Here is a 20830-nt window from a genome sequence, read left to right as displayed (position 1 = left end):
GTTCGGTACGCTGACTAGAAAGAGCACGCCAAAGAAGCGGAAACGACCAAGAAGAAGAAAAGGAAGATCACAATACTGAAATCAATCATGGAGGATGGACACAGCATCCCATGCAACAACGTACATATGTGTGGTAAAGCAATGCGGGAACAGTAGAAAACTAGACCCGTAAGAGAGCTTACCGGTCTTAAGGTTGGTATGAAATATTGGGATTACCGATTTTCCGGAAACAAAATAAAGAAAATTAACTCTGGAGACCTGGCGAAGGGTACAACTGGTCGAAATATGGATATATTGGTAAAAAATATATCCGAAATGAGAATATCTGCGATCAATATGGGGTTACACGGAACGTGGAACAATTGGGAGAGATGCGTCTCTCGATGGGTTTTCAAAAGTTTATTCATTTTAATATTGCAAAGTCAAATCGAGAGTCGATATTGAAAACTAAACTATCAGTTTCCTTGAAAATATTGGATCGCCATTTTTAACCTTGTTCGAAAAAGAAAACATTATATTTTTGTAAGAGTGATTTATTCATGAGATTCCTGTACATATAACTTCATACCACTATGAATAGCTAAGACCCCATCATCCTCATTCATTCCTATATAAATTTTCGCTCTTCCATCTGATCTCACATTAACAGTTTTCCCGGTACACTTTCCATTAACTTTCGATCCTGAAATAACATCACAATATTTACCAGGTTGCATGCAAGTTTGTAAACCCTCGTTCAAGTCACTTTTTTCCAAATTGAATGCAACGAATCCCTTTGTACCCCGGCAGAACGCAATCTGATTATTTCCATTATCCCACCAGTCATTTAGGCCCATACCACGCACTGCATTTTTGAACCCAATCATGTTGTAAATTTGCCTCCAACGATGCTCACAAACCCATCCATTACCACAAGAGCCATTAGCGAAAATGATTGGAGATAGAATCGTTTGCCCATCAGCAGTTGGGGGTGGTTGCTCTCGATTGTCAAAATAGTATGAACTCATGATGCGACTCACTCCGTAAGGATGTGCCAGCTGAAATGCAATGGCCATTCGATAGGGTTTGGCATTCTTGTATGTTAATGTGGAGCCGTCGCGTTGACTATCGTGATTGGTCACAAATACTAAAGCTTCATCAGAGGGTAGGAAACCCCAACTTGGACCCCAACTAATGAGCCATTTTAGTTTATTTTCTCCTCGAAATGCTTTGCCTATTTCGTCCTGGAATTTGAATTCTGTCACGGTACCCATGCCGCTGTACTCATATTTGGATATGGCTTCACCTCCATGGTCAATAACTTCTTGGGTAATGAACGGCCTAGTATTTGGTTTGAACCCATGATCAGGGTTGAGATCCTTCAATCTGTTGTAGATTATCTGAAATTGAAAAGACTGGTTTTGAAAAGACATTTATTCTCTTAAGCTATCATCTAACTATACTGGTATACTCTTTATAAAAGATTGATTGAATCAGGACCTTTTTGACATTTTTGAAAAACGATCACGAGAAAATCAACTTACCTTCAGATCATTCGGCCACATATGTTTCGCAGCATCAACGCGAAATCCAGCCACCCCCATATCAACTAATCGATTCAAGTATTCCACAATTCGATCTCGTACCCACGGTACGGTTTGGTTCAAGTCCTTCAGCCCTTCCAGTTCACAATTACGGACATTAAAGGGATCACTATAATTATTAATGGCGCAGGTGGGGTGAAAATCCGTGACATTATATGGCACTCCAGGAAAATCCTTCGCGGCAGGGTTGGCCCGTGTTCCTCCAGTACCAATGGGATTCGCAGAGTCTGCAGACATATGATTAAACACCACATCTACATAGATTCGAACTCCTACTTTGTTGCAGCGGCGAACCATATTGATGAAGTCTTGCTCATTGCCAGAACGAGTTACAAGTTTGTAAGATATAGGTTGGTAGCGTTCGTACCAAGGTCGTCCAGGGACTATAATATTTTCATTTGGGGGTGAAATCTGAAATTCGGATATTCAATAAATATATGAAATGATTTGCAAAAACCAATTGCATTTTACTTCATGCATAATGAAAATATCCTACCTGAACTCCGGCATATCCTTTTGGAGCCAGAAAACGTTCGCATTCATCAGCTACGTCGTTCCACTTCCATTCAAACAAATGAACAATGGTATTCCGATTAACCCATTGATTAGGATTAAACTGAGCTGAAATTTCACTTAACACTACTATTAATCCCACGAGGGTAGATAATGTTATAGGATGCATTCGCAATTTTATTCAAGTTCTACTTGCTGACATAAGGATGAATTATGAGCCTAGAAAAAGATTAAGGAAAAATGTAAGTAAGAAATCAATGCAACGAATCATATGAATACACAAACGAACACAAACTAAAAACAAACAAGCGGGACCCGGTATCAGGCGGAAACACATTTCCGTAATAGTCAGAACCAGCTGATGACACGCAAGAAAGGGGAAGTTGTGAGATCAAGCAGTGGAGTCAAGGTCAACATTGACTGCAAGGAACACAACCAACAAGAGTCCCTACTCAAAAGGCAGGATGAGCAAGGGTACGTAAATAATTGAGGACCACATCTTCATGGTAATCCCTAGATAAAATAAGTATCTCGTGTTCACCAGCATACGCTTTCAAGCAGATCTGATACTGGTTGACTGTGCGACGGAGAACACGGCGGATTGGCTTAAGACTATAGTCCCTAAACTGCCAGGATGGAAGAAAACAGAACTGCCGATATGTGCTGGGGATGATATATCAGGGGCACGCATGATGATGGTCTACCATCCCAAAGCCGAAACGATTGAGACGGGAAAGCTTCTACGCCTCCTCATCACTGGAAACATGGAGCTCCACACGGTTATGAAGAGTTTCTAGAAGCAAGGAAGAGGGCAAAGGGAAACTCCTCACGACCGGGGTAGGCGATCGATTCCTGGGGGCAATTAAACGTCGTAACAGTCTCATCAATTACAGATTTGGAAATTCCTTAGGACAGAAAACCGACATAAGGACTAGCATGCGAGAAACCACTATAGCCTGCAAGGATATAGATGGCGCACCACAATGAAGGAGCTCACGACGTCTTAGAAAAGCAGTTCGATCCAATCGGACTACAAAAGTAAGCGATTAAAACGCTAAGGAAAACTTACGGTGGAACGCCAGCCACCATCATAGGTCAACCAGTGAAGCGTCAGAAGTCACCCAAATCACTCCAGTAGGCAACCCAACTCATGCGAACCGCATGTTTTAGGACAAGGATGGTTTATCAGAGGCTTATGGCAGCTACGATCGAGAGGAGACACACAGATAGATAGATGATCGATGTAAATCTTTGGGAGCGACCTATAGGGTGGTAACGAAGAAGCTGCAGATTGTTGTCACTCTGTTCTCTCACTACGAAAATGCAGAAGACAAACGTAGTCTAGCTCGATAAGTGTGTGATATCTCCAGTAACTATAGCGACGCTGTGGGGGATATCTGGTAGGATGAGTGACTAAAAGGCCCCCGGTTTAGCTGCCATTCCTAATAGAGCTTTGGAACTGGTACTGAAGACTATGCGCGGCGTGGTGTGAATTTTGCAAAATATGCACTGAATTCTGACGACGGTTTGCCGTGTTTGCATTGTCAAAAAAGTACTCAACTCCGCAAACAAAAGAGGAGTTGGCTGGCATAGGTTTTCTTTAATATTTAGCGAGTTTGTTCGAGAATTACTTGGCAGAGAGGACCGTTTGATACAGCACGGATGAGAGCCCCAAAGATTACCTAGTCCCAAAGAGGCTGCTGGGTCGCCCTGTTGTTGAATGTTATGCATAATGGGGTTCTTGCTCTTCTCGTCCCAACAGAGACTAAAATTATCGGCTTTGCAGATGACCTGACTAGAATAAACCGGGTTGATATTGACGAATGAGTAAACGGAAGCGATTTGTAAGTGTAAAAATAATAACACTCTGAAAGCCACTCGCTCAAGCCAGATATTAAATGACTGGAAGTGATAATTGATGAGGAACTAGTATGCCAAAAGGCAGTTCGTGCCACCCCGGCGAAATGTTGCCCAATTATGGCACAGATTACTTTTAACCGAAGTGGTGTGAGCTAGGCTTTTCGCGTCACCTGTTTAGACGAAATCGTATGTCAGAAAAGGAAGCAGGTAAATTCGGTTTGCCAGCTGATGGCTCTAAAGGTTTTCAGCATTTTTAGAACCACATCAGCTAAGACAGTACACTATAGTAAAAGAAATACGTTTTCTATGTTATGCGTCCGGATAACTGAGTGGTTAGGGCACAAGGCTGCCATACGGAAGGTCGCGGTTCAAATATCACTAGTGGGGATACCAGTCGACTCAGCTTTGAATGAGTACCTGATTCAAATCAGGGTAATAATCTCGGGCGAGCGCAATGCTGACCACATTGCCTCCTACAGGGTCCTGTGATCCTGTAGTGTTCCGTTACGGTCTTGAATGAAGTGTTCTAACACATTTCAAGGTCCTGATCCAATTGGATTATTGCGCCAACGATTATTATTATTATTATCTGATGCGAGATAGGACGAGTATGCGTAGAATTGCTAGATGAATAGGGTCATTTGCAACATTTAGAAACAACTACCACATTATCCATTTCCTCACGGGATATGCTGGTCGCTACAAACAGATTGGCATGGTTTTGGGTTGGATGATTCGCCGAATTGTTCAGAATGCGGTGGCATAGTGGAGGATGCAGAGCATGTGATGTGTTTCACCGCCCAAGCTTCGCGATGGAGAAAAGGGAAAGAACATGATTTCGAAAAATATAATTGCGAAGATTTTGGCTTATGGTTTCCTCCGAAATACTAAAATTTCAGAAGGAGGTATGATGTGGATGTGGAAAGAGATGGAGCGGAAGTACGAGTGCTTAAAGACAAAGCCACCTCACGAAGATACCAAAATAATGATCCTGTAGTGATGGGACTGGGGAGACTAACGGGGTTTTTTAGGTAGTGCGAGCCCCGGACGCTCTGCAGCTAAGCCCCCATTTGGGGTCGAGGTTGCTGAAACCAATGGGTTGGTCTTGTCTAGCGACAATAATCCTATCGGTTGCCATAGTGAGCGGTGCGAACAGCTTAGGAAGAAATTCCCCCTTTCTAAAAGAACTACATCATTGCAAGGCATTATATTTTGCTTTAGTTAGTACGAGTGATTAATTCAGGTAACACTGCGTCACCCGCAACTATGTGTAGGAGGATGCGTCACTGTCTCTCAAGAGGTTCTCTGAGCTACCATGGAGCAACAGATCTGTTCTCTGGCCTCCAGATGAGGAGCATAATATCGCTGAAACGCTGGAACAACTTAATGTCTAGAATGACCTCAAACCCTTCCACTTGGATGCTATTAAGCAACAAAGCAAGCCAGAGAGCCAACAGGACGCGAATTTTCTTTACAATCGGCATTTCCTAAAATGAACGTTAGGAAGGTTTTGCACGTTGTGAGTGTCAGCTCGAAAAGTCAATAAACACGACGTTCAGATCACTTCATTTTTGTCTGAAGCATAAATGACGTGCAATTTCCCAAAACAGATTGGAAAGTGGTCAGTGCTGACTGTTGCCATGCTTTTTCTAAAAGACCTCGGGGCTATCCTGGACAATGACCTATATTAGGAGATGTGTAAGAAGTTCTCAAGACGAGGGCGAAGTTCCCAGAGAAAAATTTGCAAAAGCTAAGCAATATACCAGTTACCTGAAGTTAAGCGGGGGAGGGGGTTTATAGCAGGATGCGATGTTAAATCAGACTATATCTGTTGGGGAAGTTCAAACACTAGCGTAATGGATCTAGAATATTACCGAACTGCAGATCCTTAACTTGGGTAATGACCCCATTTGTAATCTCGTCTCTTGTCGGAGAGTGGATATCACGGCGCATCCACATGCAATCACTCCATTTTGAAATCCGCGGAAGACAGATTAGGGGACTTACAAAATGAATCTGGACGATCGAGTTACGATCTCTGCGAGATGCATCTGCTATTGAGCAACACAGATGATCACATCTGTTATGAGGGAAGCTTTCGAATCTTTAATTTGCCAAAGTGAAAAGAAACTCAGACAGCCCGTTCCATAGATACAAATCGGTGCTTACACGCTTACTATCTGGCATCATATGAAGGGGATGTTTATTCTTACAGCTAAATGGAGATAGAGACAAAAGACTGGAAAGAATAATAGATCGGTTTATATTCATTCCTTGCTGGTCGCTTCCAGTGCAGCATGCCTGCAAGATGGCAAGTCTTCGAAGACAGCACTCCAGAAGCTCGAGGCAAAAATTGAGATAGCGGTCTCCGAAAAAATACGCCTTAGGCGCATTCATGGATATAGAAAGTGCCTCCAATTATGGATCAGCTAGAGTGTTCACTTGATGAAGTGGAGAACGATCCTCACAGTAGTCGAGTGTAAGTCATGGAAATCTCAGGAGCTTCCAACAGGGAGTTGTTTGTGTTCACTTGAATGTAACCCTGCAGATAAGCCACAGTCGGTGCCTACGTAATGGACTAACGATGAACACTAGGATGTCTGAATTAGTTATGTCGAGTGGGAACATAAGGTGAGGCAGATAGACATTACCCATCTTATCAGGGGTAGAAATTCAGCTGGTCAAATATTTAGGAGTACATCTTGATTCCCAAGTGGCCAATTATAGGGCCATGTGTTCTTCTGGAAATTCTTTGACAAAGAACAGGTAGCTCTGATGTTTCTCGATCATATAGTTTCCAGATTTATCTTTGACGAGACAAACAGTGACGTAGTTACCAGGAGATAAGAATGATCGATAAATGACCATGCGCATTTTGGGATTAGAGACTCAATAATCGTCACGGACGGTTTGGTTATGGAAACGGATCGGACTAAAGAGTAACTTCGGAAAACACGATTATAGAACTGACAGGATCTGTTGCAAAAATTATCACTATTTTCCAGACGGAACTATATGTGATTTTAATAGCAGCAGAAGAATAGTTGCAACAGAAATTGCAGGATCGGCTGCCCCAGGTCTCAGAAGAAAATACTTTGGTAAATTTTTTCTTCAGCAAAAAATTGTGCATTCTATGCCCCTGGGAGATGTTATCAGATTCGTAGAAGCCAGCGAACGCCGCAGTTTGAAGGGGCTAATACAATAGGCCTAGCAAAAGAACTGAATGCTTGGAGTGGAGACTTCTCCCTTAAACGAAATAAAACTATAAGAGCGAATTCGACTGGTAAAGCTTTTCGCCCATCATAATAGTTGCCAAAAATACAATGGCTTATATTATATTAGGTTGGGGAAAAAGTAATGTCGTATTTTGTCAATAGATGGGGACACTTAAATATATCTTGTGTTGCACTTATCGCATAGGGTCATATCATACGGCGATTTGAAGACTACAATCTGTGCTACAAGTGTCTCTCTGACAGTGTTGTGTTCGTACGTTTCAGTCTCAAGTTATAGCGCGTCAAAGATGGAATCCACCAAGCAAGAAATTCGTCATATTTCAAGTTTTTACTACCTGCGAGGTAAAAATGCAAGGAAGTCGGCCGAAAAATTTGTGAAGTTTATGGGCCCGATACTGTAACGATTCGCACAGCACAGCGTTGGTTAGATCGATTTCGTTCTGGTGTAGTGGATGTCGAAGATACACCCCGTACTGATAGGCCAGTTGTCGTAAAAACCGATAAAATCGTCGAAATCATCCAAGTAGACCGGCATGTGAGCATTCGCTCGATTGGCCAGGAACTGGATTCGGACCATAAAACCGTTTGGAACCATTTGCAGAAGATTGGATCCCAAAAAGAGTTGGATGTTTGGCAGCCACACAAGTTGACGGAAAAAAATCTGTAGGACCGCATCAACGCCTGCGAAGCACTGCTCAAACGGAACGAATTCGACCCATGTAACCGGATGGTTACTGGTGATGAAAAGTGGATCTCGTACGACAATCTCAAGCGAAAAAGATCGTGGTCAAAGTGCGGCGAGCTGACCCAAACCATCGCCAAGCCCGGATGGACGGCCAGGAAGGTTTTGCGGTGTGTTTGATAGGATTGGAAGGGAATCATCCACTATGAGCTGCTTAACTATGGCCAGACCCTCAATTCCGTCCTCTACTGTGAGCAAGTCGACCCTTTGAAGCAGGCCATTGACCCGGAGCGGCCAGAATTCAATAGGAATGGTGTCGTGTTCCACCAGGACAACGCTCGGCCTCACACATCTTTGCTGACCCGTCAGTAGCTACGGGAGGTCGGATGGGATGTCCTATCGAACCCACCGTATAGTCCAGACCTGGCACCAAGTGATTACCATCTCTTCCGGTCCATGCAAAATGCTCTTGGTGCTACTAAGTTCGCCTCAAAAGAGGCTTGCGAAAAGTGGCTGTCTGATTTTTTTGGAAATAAGGTGGGGGATGGTAGTTTATAAGGGGGGATAATGAAGGTGCCATCTAAATCGAAACAAGTTTACGAACAAAACGGCGCATATTTGACTTAAATCGGATAATTTTAAGTATGTTAAATAAAGCGTCAAATTTCGATCACAAATACGACATTTCTTTTTCCCCAACCCAATATTATATAGCTGTGTTCATATGCCTGGAACAATGGGATGGTTTATTGCTAGAAGAGGGATTTCCCGTGCGGTATTCATCAAAAATATTACCAACTTCTTCGGAGCGGATAGGCTATTGAAGGAAGTAAGATGATTTTGGAGACACAAATAACGTTTGCTGGAAATAACATTTGTGGTCCACACTTCGGCTGGGATCTAACAAAATATGCGGTGAGTTTGGCCCTTGGACACATAACCAGCACTTAGGGCTATAATAATTCCAATACATATGACACTGTGTGGGAAGAGGTGTTTCTGCTCAGTCTAGATTTGGCAAACAATATTATTTCGTGTTTGATGTTACTAAAGCAGAATGTAAAAATTAAAAATATCTACTGCTGCACGTATGTTGATTAATGGTTTTAATTTTTTGGTCATTAAATTTTAAATAAAAATTAAGCATAGTCGAATCATATTGGTAATGCTTCAAATTTTAGTTTTCAATTAAATTAATAAAATTCTAAACGCCACAAAGTATGCAAAACATGATTTGACGCCAAGTTTTATTTTTGTAAAAAATATAATTTGCAGCAAGTTCGCTATGAAATTTTCCCATCTGATCGCAAAAGAAACAAATTTAGATCACGCTCACCGTGAATTTGGTGTCAATGTTTATAAGCAAAATTTAAAAATAGACCTTTGTTTTGCAACGTGAAAATTTTGGCAGTTGGAAAATGTACTCCTCTCCTCAGCAAATTTTCTCTCTGGTTTTTCAGTCACCTCAAACGTTTCAAACGGACGCAAAAGAAAATTCGCGGGAAATCAAAGTGATTTGAGTGCGAATCTTTTCAAAAATTGTGATAGGACAAGAGTTGGAGAAAGCATGAATAAGACCATCTTGCACTGGAGCTACCACAACCTAGACAGCATTCCTTTGACGCTATTAGACTACAAGGAATTGGAGGAAGTCTATTTGAAGGAGAACTTCATTGCTTCCATACCTGAGTGGTTGCTCAAATTGATTAATCTAAGATTCATCCATCTTTTGGGAAATCTCATACGAGAGATACCCGAAAATATCTATTTTTTAGAAAACTTGGAATTTCTTGATTTATCTAATAATCGGTTGTGCAGTTTGCCGGCGAGTATCGGGAAGTTGGTGAATCTTAAGCGGTTTAGTGTGGGCGGCAATGAGATTCGAGTTCTCCCAAAGGGTAAGCCTGAGTATCTTTGGTTTTTGCTTGCTCTATTCAATTCGATTCTCAGTTAGCTATCAAACTAGTGCATATGATAGGCTTCTACTTACGTTTTTAATCAGCAGCACACTTGCAACTAACAAACGCAGTACTTTTCACTTTCCACTTTTCACTCTAGTTGCCTGGGGCAGACTGAATTATGTAGAATTTAGTTGGAGGCATGTTCTCAGATACGCCAGATTGGGTTTATTTAATTTTGCATGTCACTCCTAGTGTTCTTAGCGACAAGGGCGGTCCGTAGTCAGTATAACGCGAGATAATAAACTGATAATGAGAACATAAAGAAACCTTGATTATTTTAGGGCCAATTTTGTAAACCCACCCTTCTGAGCGTAAGCCGCTATCTCAAATGGAAATTATTTTCGATTGTTGGATAATATGCATAGTTATCCACAAAAATATAAATATTCAGATACATATTGTATAATAATAGCCATTAAAGTGAATATTAAACCTGCTCGTTGTCACGCCCATTTCTCATCGTTATTAGTCATTTAATTTGTGTTACAACTAGTAGCGGGACTCCGAAGCTTACCCATTGCTACAGATACTAACGTATGCGTTGATTAGAAGACGAAAGAATCAAGGCTCATGATGAAAGGACTTAATGGTGAGAGCGGGGCCATGGCCGAGGAGATGACTTTGTCTGGGTTCGTTGTGAAAAAGCGACTCTTTTCACCATTTACTTCACAGTGGACGAATCTATGTCCATCCTTCAGAATAGAGTGCCTTGAACGACGAGACACGAAACATGGAAGGGCGGTTCTAGTGGGATGCCAGAGCCCTGAATGGGGCAAGGCTAAACTAGATTCTCGGGATACATACATCTTACAGATTGTCACCTGCTCGGGACCTATTGTCCTAAATATCGGTAGCACTTCGACGTTCCTGACGTGACCTTTGCTACAGAATCCTTATTGCTAGGGTACAATGATGGGGAGGCATTCGAAGATTTCAAGGCTAGTGATCTTGAGTACATTTCTTTGGAAGTGACAAACGGCTCCTCTCAACGTCCTGAACGAGCGAATTGGCGAAGCATGCATATAGAAGAACTTATCAGCATAATATTGATCTTTATTACCGCAACTTGCGATGTATCAGACTCTCCTTCAGCGGAAGCCACCTGTGTATTGGTGGACGGCTGAAATCGCGGGTCTAGGGAGAAACTGTCTCAGGTTTCGGTGGGTTGCACAGCATGCAAGAGATCAGGATAAGGTAAACCTTAGGTACGCAGATTCTAAGGAAGTGAAAATGAATTCCGCCATGAAATCATCATCATCATCATCGTCAACGGTGCAAAAACCGGTATTCGGTCTAGGCCTGCCTTAATAAGAAACTCCAGACATCCCGGTTTTACGCCGAGGTCCACCAATTCGATATCCCTAAAAGCTGTTTGGCGTCCTGACCTGCGCCATCGCTCTATCTTAGGCAGGGTCTGCCTCGTCTTCTTTTTCTACCATAGATATTGTCGTTATAGACTTTCCGAGCTGGATCATCCTCAACCATACGAATGTTCACCGTAACCTATTAACCCGGATTTTATCCACTTGATGGTCATGATATCGCTCATAGATTTCGTCGTTTATGTAGGCTACGGAATCGTCCATCCTCAGTTAGGAGGCCAAAAATTCTTCGGAGGATTCTTCTCTCGAACGCGACCAAGAGTTCGCAATTCTTCTTGCTAAGAACCCAAGTCTCCGAGGAATATAGGGTGGAGTACTGGCAAGATCATTCTCTTATACAGTAAGAATTTTGAGCCTATGGTGAGAAGTTTTGAGCGGAACAGTTTTTGTAAGCTGAAATAGGTTCTGTTGGCTGATAACAACCGTGCGCGGATTTCAGCATCGTAGCTGTTATCGGTTGTGATTTTCGACCCTAGATAGTAGAAATTATCAACGGTCTTAAAGTTGTATTCTCCTATCTTTATTCTTCCCGTTTGACCAGTGCGGTTTGAAGTTTTTGGTTGGTTGTTTTTCGGTGCTTACGTTGCCACAATATATTTTGTTTTGCCTTCATTGATGTGCAGTCCAAGATCTCGCCCCGATTGCCGCCTGCTCGATCTGGATGAAGGCAGTTTGAACGTCTCGGGTGGTTCTTCCATGGTGTCAATATTGTCAGCATAGGCCAGTAGTTGGGTGGGCTCAAAGAGGATCGTACCTCTTGCACTTACCTCAGCATCACGGATCACTTTCTCGAGGGCCAGATTAAAGAGGACACATGATAAGGCATCCCCTTGTCGTAGGTCGTTATTGATGTCGAATGGTCTTCAGAGTGATCCCGCTGCTTTTATCTGGCCTCACATATTGCTCAAGGTCAGCATAGTGAGTCTTATCAATTTCATTTTATAGAGAGTTCTCTCTTGGACGTGTAGAGTTTTACCTTGGCTATGCTATCATAGGCGCCTTTAAAGTTGATGAATAGATGGTACAACTATTGTTCATATTACATCAGTTTTTCCATCGCTTGCCGCAGAGAGAAAATCTGATTTGTTGCTGATTTGGTCAGTGATGTGGTGCGCGTATGGGGCTATCCGGCCTAGCAAGATAGAAGAGAATATCTTATAGATAGTACTCAGCAACGTGATACCTCTATAATTGCTGCACTGTGTGATATCTCCCTTTTTATGTATGAGACAGATAATGCCCCGTTGCCAATCGTCAGGCATTGATTCGCTGTCGCATACCTTGAGCAGAAGTTGATGAACCACTTGGTGTAACTGGTCGCCTCCATATTTAACCAATTCGGCTGTAATTTCATCGACTTCTGGCGACTTATGATTTTTTAGCCGATGAATTGCACGGACTGTTTCTCCTATACTTGGTGGTGGCAGTATTTGGCCGTCGTCTTCAGTTGGCGGGACCTCCAACTCGCCGATATTTTGATTGTTGAGCAGCTCATCAAAATACTCAACCCATCGCTCCAATATGCCCATTCTGTCGGAAATCAGATTTCCTTCTTTGTTTCGGCAGGATGAGCATCGAGGTGTGTAAGGCTTCATTCTGCTGATTTGTTGGTAAAACTTCCGCGCCTGTTGCGGTTGGTCCCTGTATTTTTCCAGTTCACAGACTTGTTGGTTCTCCCAGGCCGGAGTTCGTGATAAGTCTCTGCGCGTGCCCGCGTTCTTTGAAAATGCAACATTACTCGGTATGTAGCATTCTTCCGTTCCGTTGCTAGCCTACATTCATCGTCAAACCAGCTATTCCGACTCCTTTTGCGCCTGGGGTCAAGTATGTTTTTGGCCGTATCGATCATAACGTTCTTCAGGTGACTGTGAAAATCATTTATTGATGCTTCATCTCCAGGACCTCTGTTAACTGCGGTTATTGCGGCATCCATTTCCCTCTTATAGGTGTCGCGGAGGGCTGTGTTGTGGATGGCTTCAGTGTTAACTCCCACTTGATTGTCAGAGGGGATTGTGGGTGATGTTGTTATTCGAGCTCAGAGTACCATGCCAACGAGATAGTGATCTGAGTCTATTTTGACCTCCCCCCGTTAAGAAAGAGCTCCCAGCGGTCGCCACGTGGAGGTGGAGATAGGGTTTGGTAGTAGAGCTGTTGGTGTTGGTTCAGCAGGCGTTTTCCAGGTTTTATGCTCCATCGTGGGTACCAATCCACGTTTCGCCCGGGGACCAATACTACCCTTTGACCGCTGGCAAAATGCACACTACTGTCAGGAGCTAATCAGTGATATTATAAGGTGTTCATGGGGCTTCCTCAATAGGGTATGTGACATTCACGCAGTCAAATAATGCTTCAGTTTCACTTTCATCACACTTAACACTGTGCAAGTGATAAGCTTACAGCAGCGAAACAATCTCAGACACCCATGACGACTGGCATAATTTGGTTACTAAAAAACTTGGTGTGTACAGCAACGCACAGCAACTGGAGTTTGCTATTCAGTGGGTTCATCACATATTTGACAGCGGCTTAGTTACCCTCTTGCTGAGAAGTGAGGAGGCTTGTGCTGATAAGTAGAGGCGGAGGCGGTCCCAAGACTTGAGGAACTCATCAATGCAAGATTGGCTGACGCAGCACTTACTGGAGAGACTTTCCACAAAAACAACATAGTTTTAGAGCAGGGCGATCTACAATTGATACGTTTAAGGAAGTGATCTAAGTGGTGAGACAGGATAACAAATGCAATTGCTGCTGTCGATGATCTGTTTGCAACGCTAACTGTAAGAAACGTCTTGAATTCTACGAAGCCATGTCCAAGACACTGGGTATTTTTTTCCATGTTTCAGGGTACCTATTGCAGATACTGAAGGGCCAATTAAATGAGGGCAACATACTCTACGAAAACATGGTTTCCTGTTGAACACCTCATACGATAGTCTTCTGTGACTAGAGATGCTTGATGAACAGCATCTGGTCAGATATGAGGATGATATTGCGGCGCTATTTGCTGCAGGCACGATCGAAGAAGCTCAGTATACACGGATAGTCAATAGATGGTTGACTGTGGATAGATTGTCTCTAGTTTCAAAGAAAACCAAAGTGGCCGTCCTGACCTAGGAGAGGGTTCCCACAGTCCTCCATATGTCGATTTGTGAAGTCATGGTCTTGTCGAAGCCGGTGATGAAATACCGGGGCATGATGGTAAGGATGAAGAGGAACCTCTTCAAACATGTGCTTTGCAGTTTCTATCCATGTATGGTGCCGTCTTGAAGGTAACTTTAATAATGATAGCAGGAGTTAATCCGATTGCTCTCCGCAGAGCGGCAGTGCACACATCTCTACCTTGTGACCGGTGAGAATTGGTAATAAGATTCGAACGCTCTTCTTCATGATTGAATTCTCTTTCATATTTCGCCACAAGCACTGAGGATTGTTTCATTCCTGGTAAGTTGGCCCAGTATAATTTCCACAACTGTTCCTCTTTATTGTTTAGCGTCATGGATATAATCCCTTTTGCGATTTCATAAAAGCTTCTGCTCCATATAGCGCATTCCGACTCCTTTTCTGTGCTTATCGTCAATTTGGACTGATAAGGGGAGCGTATTCAATTTATTAAGTCATTTCTATAATAGTTGCCTCCCCCCTCCCCCTCTATTTAGGTCTAGGTCGCCATTCTTCTCCCCCTTAATGGATTTGCCCATTTTCTCACTCAATCTTGCCCTTTAGGCCTCTATGGTCTCCATCGACCATCTCGAAAGCTTTCTAGTCGATGTGTTGGGCGAAGTATCCTTTTTTGGTTTCTCGTTGTGCACATCCAGCGGAATGTGACCGAATCTACAATTAATGCGTTATTTATGTGTTAATTCCCTTTAGGGATCGGCCGCCTCTGTTCCCATCGACTCTCGGTCATCAGTTTCCCCGATGACCTGAATTCGAACACGCTCCTTGGTGGTCGCCGAGATTATGTCGCTGCGAGTAATAAAGCGGTACTGGTCTGCAACTCGCTGCACAGTCAAGTGCGAGAGTTGCGGGAAACGCTCGACGAATCTCTGGTCCAACAAGGGGCGGTAAGATGTTGTACCCGCCCTCGCCGTTATTTCGAAGTAGGAGCGGATGATGAAGAGGTTCATCTTTTCAGTCCATTTCATCCGCTGCCTACGCGAACCTGCTGAAGTGGTCGACACAGATTGTGACAAAACAGCTGCAGCAGGCGGAGCTGTGCTCCTGGTCTTCGTGGCGCCTAGACGTCGAACCGCCCCACAACTATCGGTTTCGACGCCGTGCTGTCCATTACGGGAGCCCGACCCAGTCACCAAGTCAGATGACTCCTGCCGGTTATCCGTACCGGACCTTAAATTTTTTCTCCTTCTCATATATAATAATAATCGTTAGCGCAACAATCCATATTGGAGCAGGGGAGATTATTAGCTCGATTTGACTCAGGTACTCATTCACAGCTGAGTCGACTGGTATCCGACGTCAAATCACGATACAAATCTCACTGCCATCAGTGAGACTCGAACCGCGACCTTCCGTATGACAGCCTTGTGCTCTAACCACGTAGCTATCCGGACACTCTAATATATGGATTTGCATTTTATACCTAATTGTCATGTGTGGGGATAGCTTGCTCAGTGAATAATCTGCAAGACTGCAGAGTTCCTACACTTTTCTCACCTACCCCCTGAGACGCTGCGGTGGTGTACAGCCATTCAGACTGAAGCTATCCATCCCTCCTGCTGTCGCAACCGGGCTTGGGAGCGGCTTCGGTGGAGTTATTAGACTATTCTTATTGTGATAAGTCTTCGATATTGCAAGCGTGTAACCACAAATAAAAGGGTAATTTTTTAATTGGAAGATGGTTCATCGGTTTACCGCTGTTGGAGCTTGGAGTGCGTCCCAAATCCAATCCCAAATCTCTAAAGGAATTTAACGGAAGATTGCACCCACTTAAGAGGAGACTATAGCGAATACATACCTTAGGGTTGAGCAATGGTCCAAGCATGCTTCGTATCTGCTCAGCGGTGGAGTTGGACTCGAGGTGTGGTGCTCAATAAGTCGAGTTTTCAGAGTTGCACCTCTGGTAAGGGTCTCGTAAGGGCGCACTCTTCGAGAAATCTTCCATCAGGTTTGCCAGAAAAAAACACCGTCTCTTCGGAAGGGAAGTTTTTTGAAGCACCTGCGGTAGACACAAGGATCCTGTTCTCATTGTGGTTGCTGTTCATGTGCCGATAAGGGAAGGAACTGGACCCTTAATATATGCACAATATGTTTCTGGTTAGGATGTTAATTATCATTCCAAAAATTACGCTTCCTGCATTTTAGAAAACTGTCCTGAGTGCATAGTATCATCTTAGGGTTAGCCGGCTTAGAAGTAATGATGAATGTGTACGTCCAAGTACTGGCACCTATATCTGTTCAATCCTTTGTGCTTGGCAGCAACAGTCATATTCTTGGCAACTACTAGTCCAGGATTCGATAACGATAAGGACTTCATTGTATATTATGTTAAACGATAGTAGGTCAAACACAAAATACCGTGCCCCGCGAAGGTAACGCATTCCTTGGTTCCGTAGCTAGTGTGGTACTAGATTCGTCTTCCTATTTGAAGCCAAGCGCCCAGGTGAATCGATCATTGCTAAAGACCTCTAGTTGGTAACATTAGTCCATTCCACACTTCTAGGATAGTCGCTATGTACTGCATACCAATTCCGATCAAGCTAATGACCAATTCGATGGTATCTATGTATATTGCTCTGCACTAGTTGTATTTCGACTCTCAACATCAGGAAGCAATATCAAATAAAAAAGTTGCACGGATACGGATTGATTTCAAGACTACAATCAGAGCCGATTCGGAGCCTATCTACTATCTACGCCGCAACTAAGTGGTATGGTGCCCAAGTTGTACAGCCAAAACTTCACACTCCAAAAGGTGCTCTGCCGACACTACCACAGCCATCGTGGAACTCCCACAAGGGGGCCAACTGAAATAACCGACCCAAGGGCCCATCCCCAGGAATCCTCCTGAGACATATGGTCTCAGAGAACTATTTCGGTTCACATGTTACCAGATAGCCTCTAGTGAGGCTTCGCAGTAAGAGCCACTTGAGATGCAGACTTTTCGGAGAAGATTTTGGTTGGTTTTTGTAGATTCGTGGTTAAATAAGGGAGTGGGAAGGTTATTCAGGATTCCAGTGGAGTTGGCAAACAACAGAAACAGACAGACTTGTGAAAAGTGTGATTACGAAAAGTGTGAAAACTTATTCAAAGCCCTAATTTTTATGAAATGTGATCTAATTACCATTGATTTAATTTTTTTTTCAGATATCGGTAACTTACAGAACCTTGAGGTACTGGATCTGAGCGCGAATCTTTTTCAACAGTTACCCGTGGAGATAGCACGCCTCAGAAAATTAAGTGAAATCGTATTGAACGACAATCTGCACCTAAGAACTTTGCCAAATACACTTTTCTTATTGCCAAAGTTAGAGTGCATTTGTGCGGATAGTAAGTAATAAATGCAAAGGGTCGAAAGGCCCTGTAGATAGTAGAATAATAAAGTATAGAGAAAGAGTACAACTTGTTTCACCAAAAATTTTAATATTTTTTCTAATTTTCAATAAAATTGTGGGAATTCTTAACTACTTCCCATTAAATGAAAGTACCATGGGGCCACCATTAATTATCACTTACTATCGCTTTTCAGGATGTGGTTTACTGTATCTTCCATCTGTGTTAGCATCATCTGTGAGGCACGTTCGTCTGTTCAATAATAGATTTGTAACTCATATTCCAATAGTGTACTTAACGCATATCCAGAGATTCTATGATATCATTCACTACAACGAAAGGTAATTAAAATAGATGAGCAGAGCACGTTGAGATGCATGATTCACATATATTCAACAGATTCATACTAAGATATTTGTTCTAGCCTAGGTAATAGTTGTTCAACACACATCACTGTGCGAGAGACGCAGACATTCCGCAATTTGATCCTTTCATCTGAAGTCAGAAGAGTCTATGACGCAGAACGTAGGATACCTAACTCACTTTTCGAGATTTGTCTAAGGAAAATAGGGGTTAGTTTCAGTATTCCACTTGACGAAAGTATTTCCGTGCCCAGGAGCTTGCGGGACACTATCAATGGCGGTCCAACCGCCAAATGCTCCCGTGGTAATTGTGGATGCTGGCTTTATTCAGAATATTATCTACTATTGGTGAAAAGGTATGTAGTGACATCGTTTTGCTGATACTACAAGAGCATTGTTTATTTTAATGATCATTCTCTCAACAGGACGAACAGCAACTCTAAGTTGATCTTTTCATGTCCTTTCTGTTCCATCGAATGTATGACGAAATGGAAGTGTGTAAATGTTAGTGAATATTATAATATAAACTGGAATGTTATTTAATCAAAAATATAGAAAATTAAGGAATAATATATTTGTTTGATATAATGGAATTCCAAACGTGTTACGTTAGTTAGGATCGTGGTTAGAATTCTACATTAGAACCGGTTTGTATGGAGTGCCAACATAGTGGCTTACATCACTTAGTAGGCATTGCACTTACATTTTTGTGGAGTAAATTCTATTTTTTATAGTGGTATAATACTAGTTACTACCTCACCTCACCCTGACCTCATATTGAACAATTCAATGATACCAACCATTTGGAACTTGTTTAAGGATAAATTCGATCATGATGTTGCTGGTCAAAGCCTACCCGTTTGACAAGTAATAATTAATTCACCCGATAATTATATACATCATATATTAACACAAATTTTCCCGGCTTTTGGCTCCTTTTGATCGCATAGTCCTTGTTTCGGAGTAGCTGCGCGATCTATAATTTTTGTATGCATCTTTTTCCGGTCTAGACTGTAATGATAAGCGGATGAAATTGAATGCTTAAGATGCGTGAAGGGATAAGCTTGACAAATTTCTTCGAGCCCTTATTAAAATCGGTTCAATGTCTGCATAGCTATCTGTCCGTCTTTCCCGCGGGACTGGATCAGAATTTATCCAACGCTCGCATTCGCGCTCTTGTTATACAGTCGTTCCTTGTTCTGGCTGATTTCCTTCTGTCTAAGCTTCCTATGGATAGCTTCAATCACCTTTCCGACTGCAATCCATTTCCCCTTCGATTTCAACATATGATCAATAATGTTTCCCGGAGTGAAGAGCTCTCCAGTTGTACCTTCTAACGTGGCTCTTTGACCGGTGAACAACGAGCACTGAAATAAGGCATGTTCTACGTCCTCTGCAATGTTCGGACACTTTGGACAATATGTCAAATCGTCATTTGGGGATATCAACACTCTGGTTTCCAATTTTTAACATTTCCATTTATTGTCATTCACAAAATAACTATAAAAAGCTTTAATTGGATTATCAGTTCCATAGTATGTATGCCATTACAAAACATTATCGAATTGCTATTCAAATTTTACTGGTACGATCGGCAAATGACTGTAGACTGCCTCGAGCCTGGTTCCAACGCTGGCCTCATTGCTGTCATCTTGCTACCTACAAGTAAGCGATTTCAAGTTCCTCAGTCGAGGTGGATTGTGCTTCGCGACTTTGCGAGCTCGGGTGAATTTCTGTTAAGCGGTTCACGCATTGCAACGGCTCCACACTACCCCACAACCAGCTGATACTGGGCTTCAGCGTCAAAACTGGACTCCTGACCCGCCAACTCTAAGGACGTAGAGCGAATCTCGCAGGTTTTACGAATTAAAATTTAACACTGTCTCCATCGCTAATAGAAATTTTTTATTCGGCAAATATCGATATTTCGGGAACAACTTGTTCCCTCCTTCAGTGCCGGGTGTATGTGTATATACCGGTTTACCCGGGACTAAGAAAGGGAACAAGTTATTCCCGAAATATCGATATTTGCTGAATAAAAAAGTTCTACTAGCGACGGAGACGGTGTTGAATTTCAATTCTTAAAAAGCTTTTGCTATTTCTAGCAACATGGATTGCTTATAAAAAGGTTCCAGCTTGTGCGAGGGGCGTTAGCTTTCGTTGAAGAATGTAAGTATGGCGGGGGTGATTTTAAGTGCTGACCTAATATAAAGCACAGGGTCATTATTGAGATTCAAATTCTTCCCGTATACTAGTTCGACGGAGCAGGCGGCAAATTCTTCACGATGAACTGTAAGTAGCCCAAGTAGAATGAAAGGCAGGACGTGCGACTACGAAGAGTCATCGTGCGCCATTATAACGGCCTTCAGTGTCTTATGCCGGCGTTCCAGCATCCTATTGGTTTGCGGGTGGTACACAGTCTGCGATCGCGTTTGAAGCCTTGGAGTTTGCCCAACTCCGAGAACAGGGTAGGCTCGAACTGCACTCCCTGCTCAGTAATGTCTTCGGCTGGAACTGGATCCATTCGCCACAAAGGGCCACCGTGGACGATTGTGCGGAAATGTCGGCTAGAGGTATTGCCTCAGGCTACCACAAGAAGCTATCGATGATTGTGAAACTATACTTGAAGCCATGCGCAAGAGACTAATAGTGTCGATGTGAATCGTGTGAAAACGCTTGGTAGACCGAGGAAATGAGGAAAGCTCTTTTTGTACGTAGTTGGTGCCTTTACACTTCTGGCA

General features: G+C 42.9%; 2 protein-coding genes and 1 long non-coding RNA gene across 3 annotated transcripts; 2 read left to right on the top strand and 1 right to left on the bottom strand.

The window, feature by feature from the left end:
* Window positions 1-532: 532 nt before the first annotated feature.
* Window positions 533-10002, bottom strand: LOC119654279 (alpha-amylase 2-like). The gene is made up of 4 exons (XM_038059562.1): window positions 9865-10002; window positions 2080-2315; window positions 1524-1994; window positions 533-1379 (listed from the first exon to the last, which is right to left on the bottom strand). The coding sequence occupies exons 2-4, from the start codon at window positions 2263-2265 to the stop codon at window positions 534-536; spliced, it is 1503 nt and encodes a 500-aa protein (XP_037915490.1). The 5' UTR covers window positions 2266-2315; window positions 9865-10002; the 3' UTR covers window position 533.
* Window positions 9138-18659, top strand: LOC119654280 (leucine-rich repeat-containing protein 1). Its single transcript, XM_038059563.1, has 5 exons — window positions 9138-9772; window positions 17542-17724; window positions 17924-18068; window positions 18152-18445; window positions 18515-18659. The coding sequence occupies exons 1-5, from the start codon at window positions 9442-9444 to the stop codon at window positions 18630-18632; spliced, it is 1071 nt and encodes a 356-aa protein (XP_037915491.1). The 5' UTR covers window positions 9138-9441; the 3' UTR covers window positions 18633-18659.
* Window positions 13697-14648, top strand: LOC119654281. Its single transcript, XR_005249805.1, has 3 exons — window positions 13697-13994; window positions 14061-14415; window positions 14534-14648. It is a non-coding gene; the product is annotated as an uncharacterized LOC119654281 (long non-coding RNA).
* Window positions 18660-20830: the final 2171 nt, after the last annotated feature.

This window comes from Hermetia illucens, chromosome 4, assembly GCF_905115235.1.
Source record: "Hermetia illucens chromosome 4, iHerIll2.2.curated.20191125, whole genome shotgun sequence".
NCBI classification, from domain to species: Eukaryota; Metazoa; Arthropoda; class Insecta; order Diptera; family Stratiomyidae; genus Hermetia; species Hermetia illucens.
This window is presented reverse-complemented; position numbering and strand designations above follow the sequence as displayed.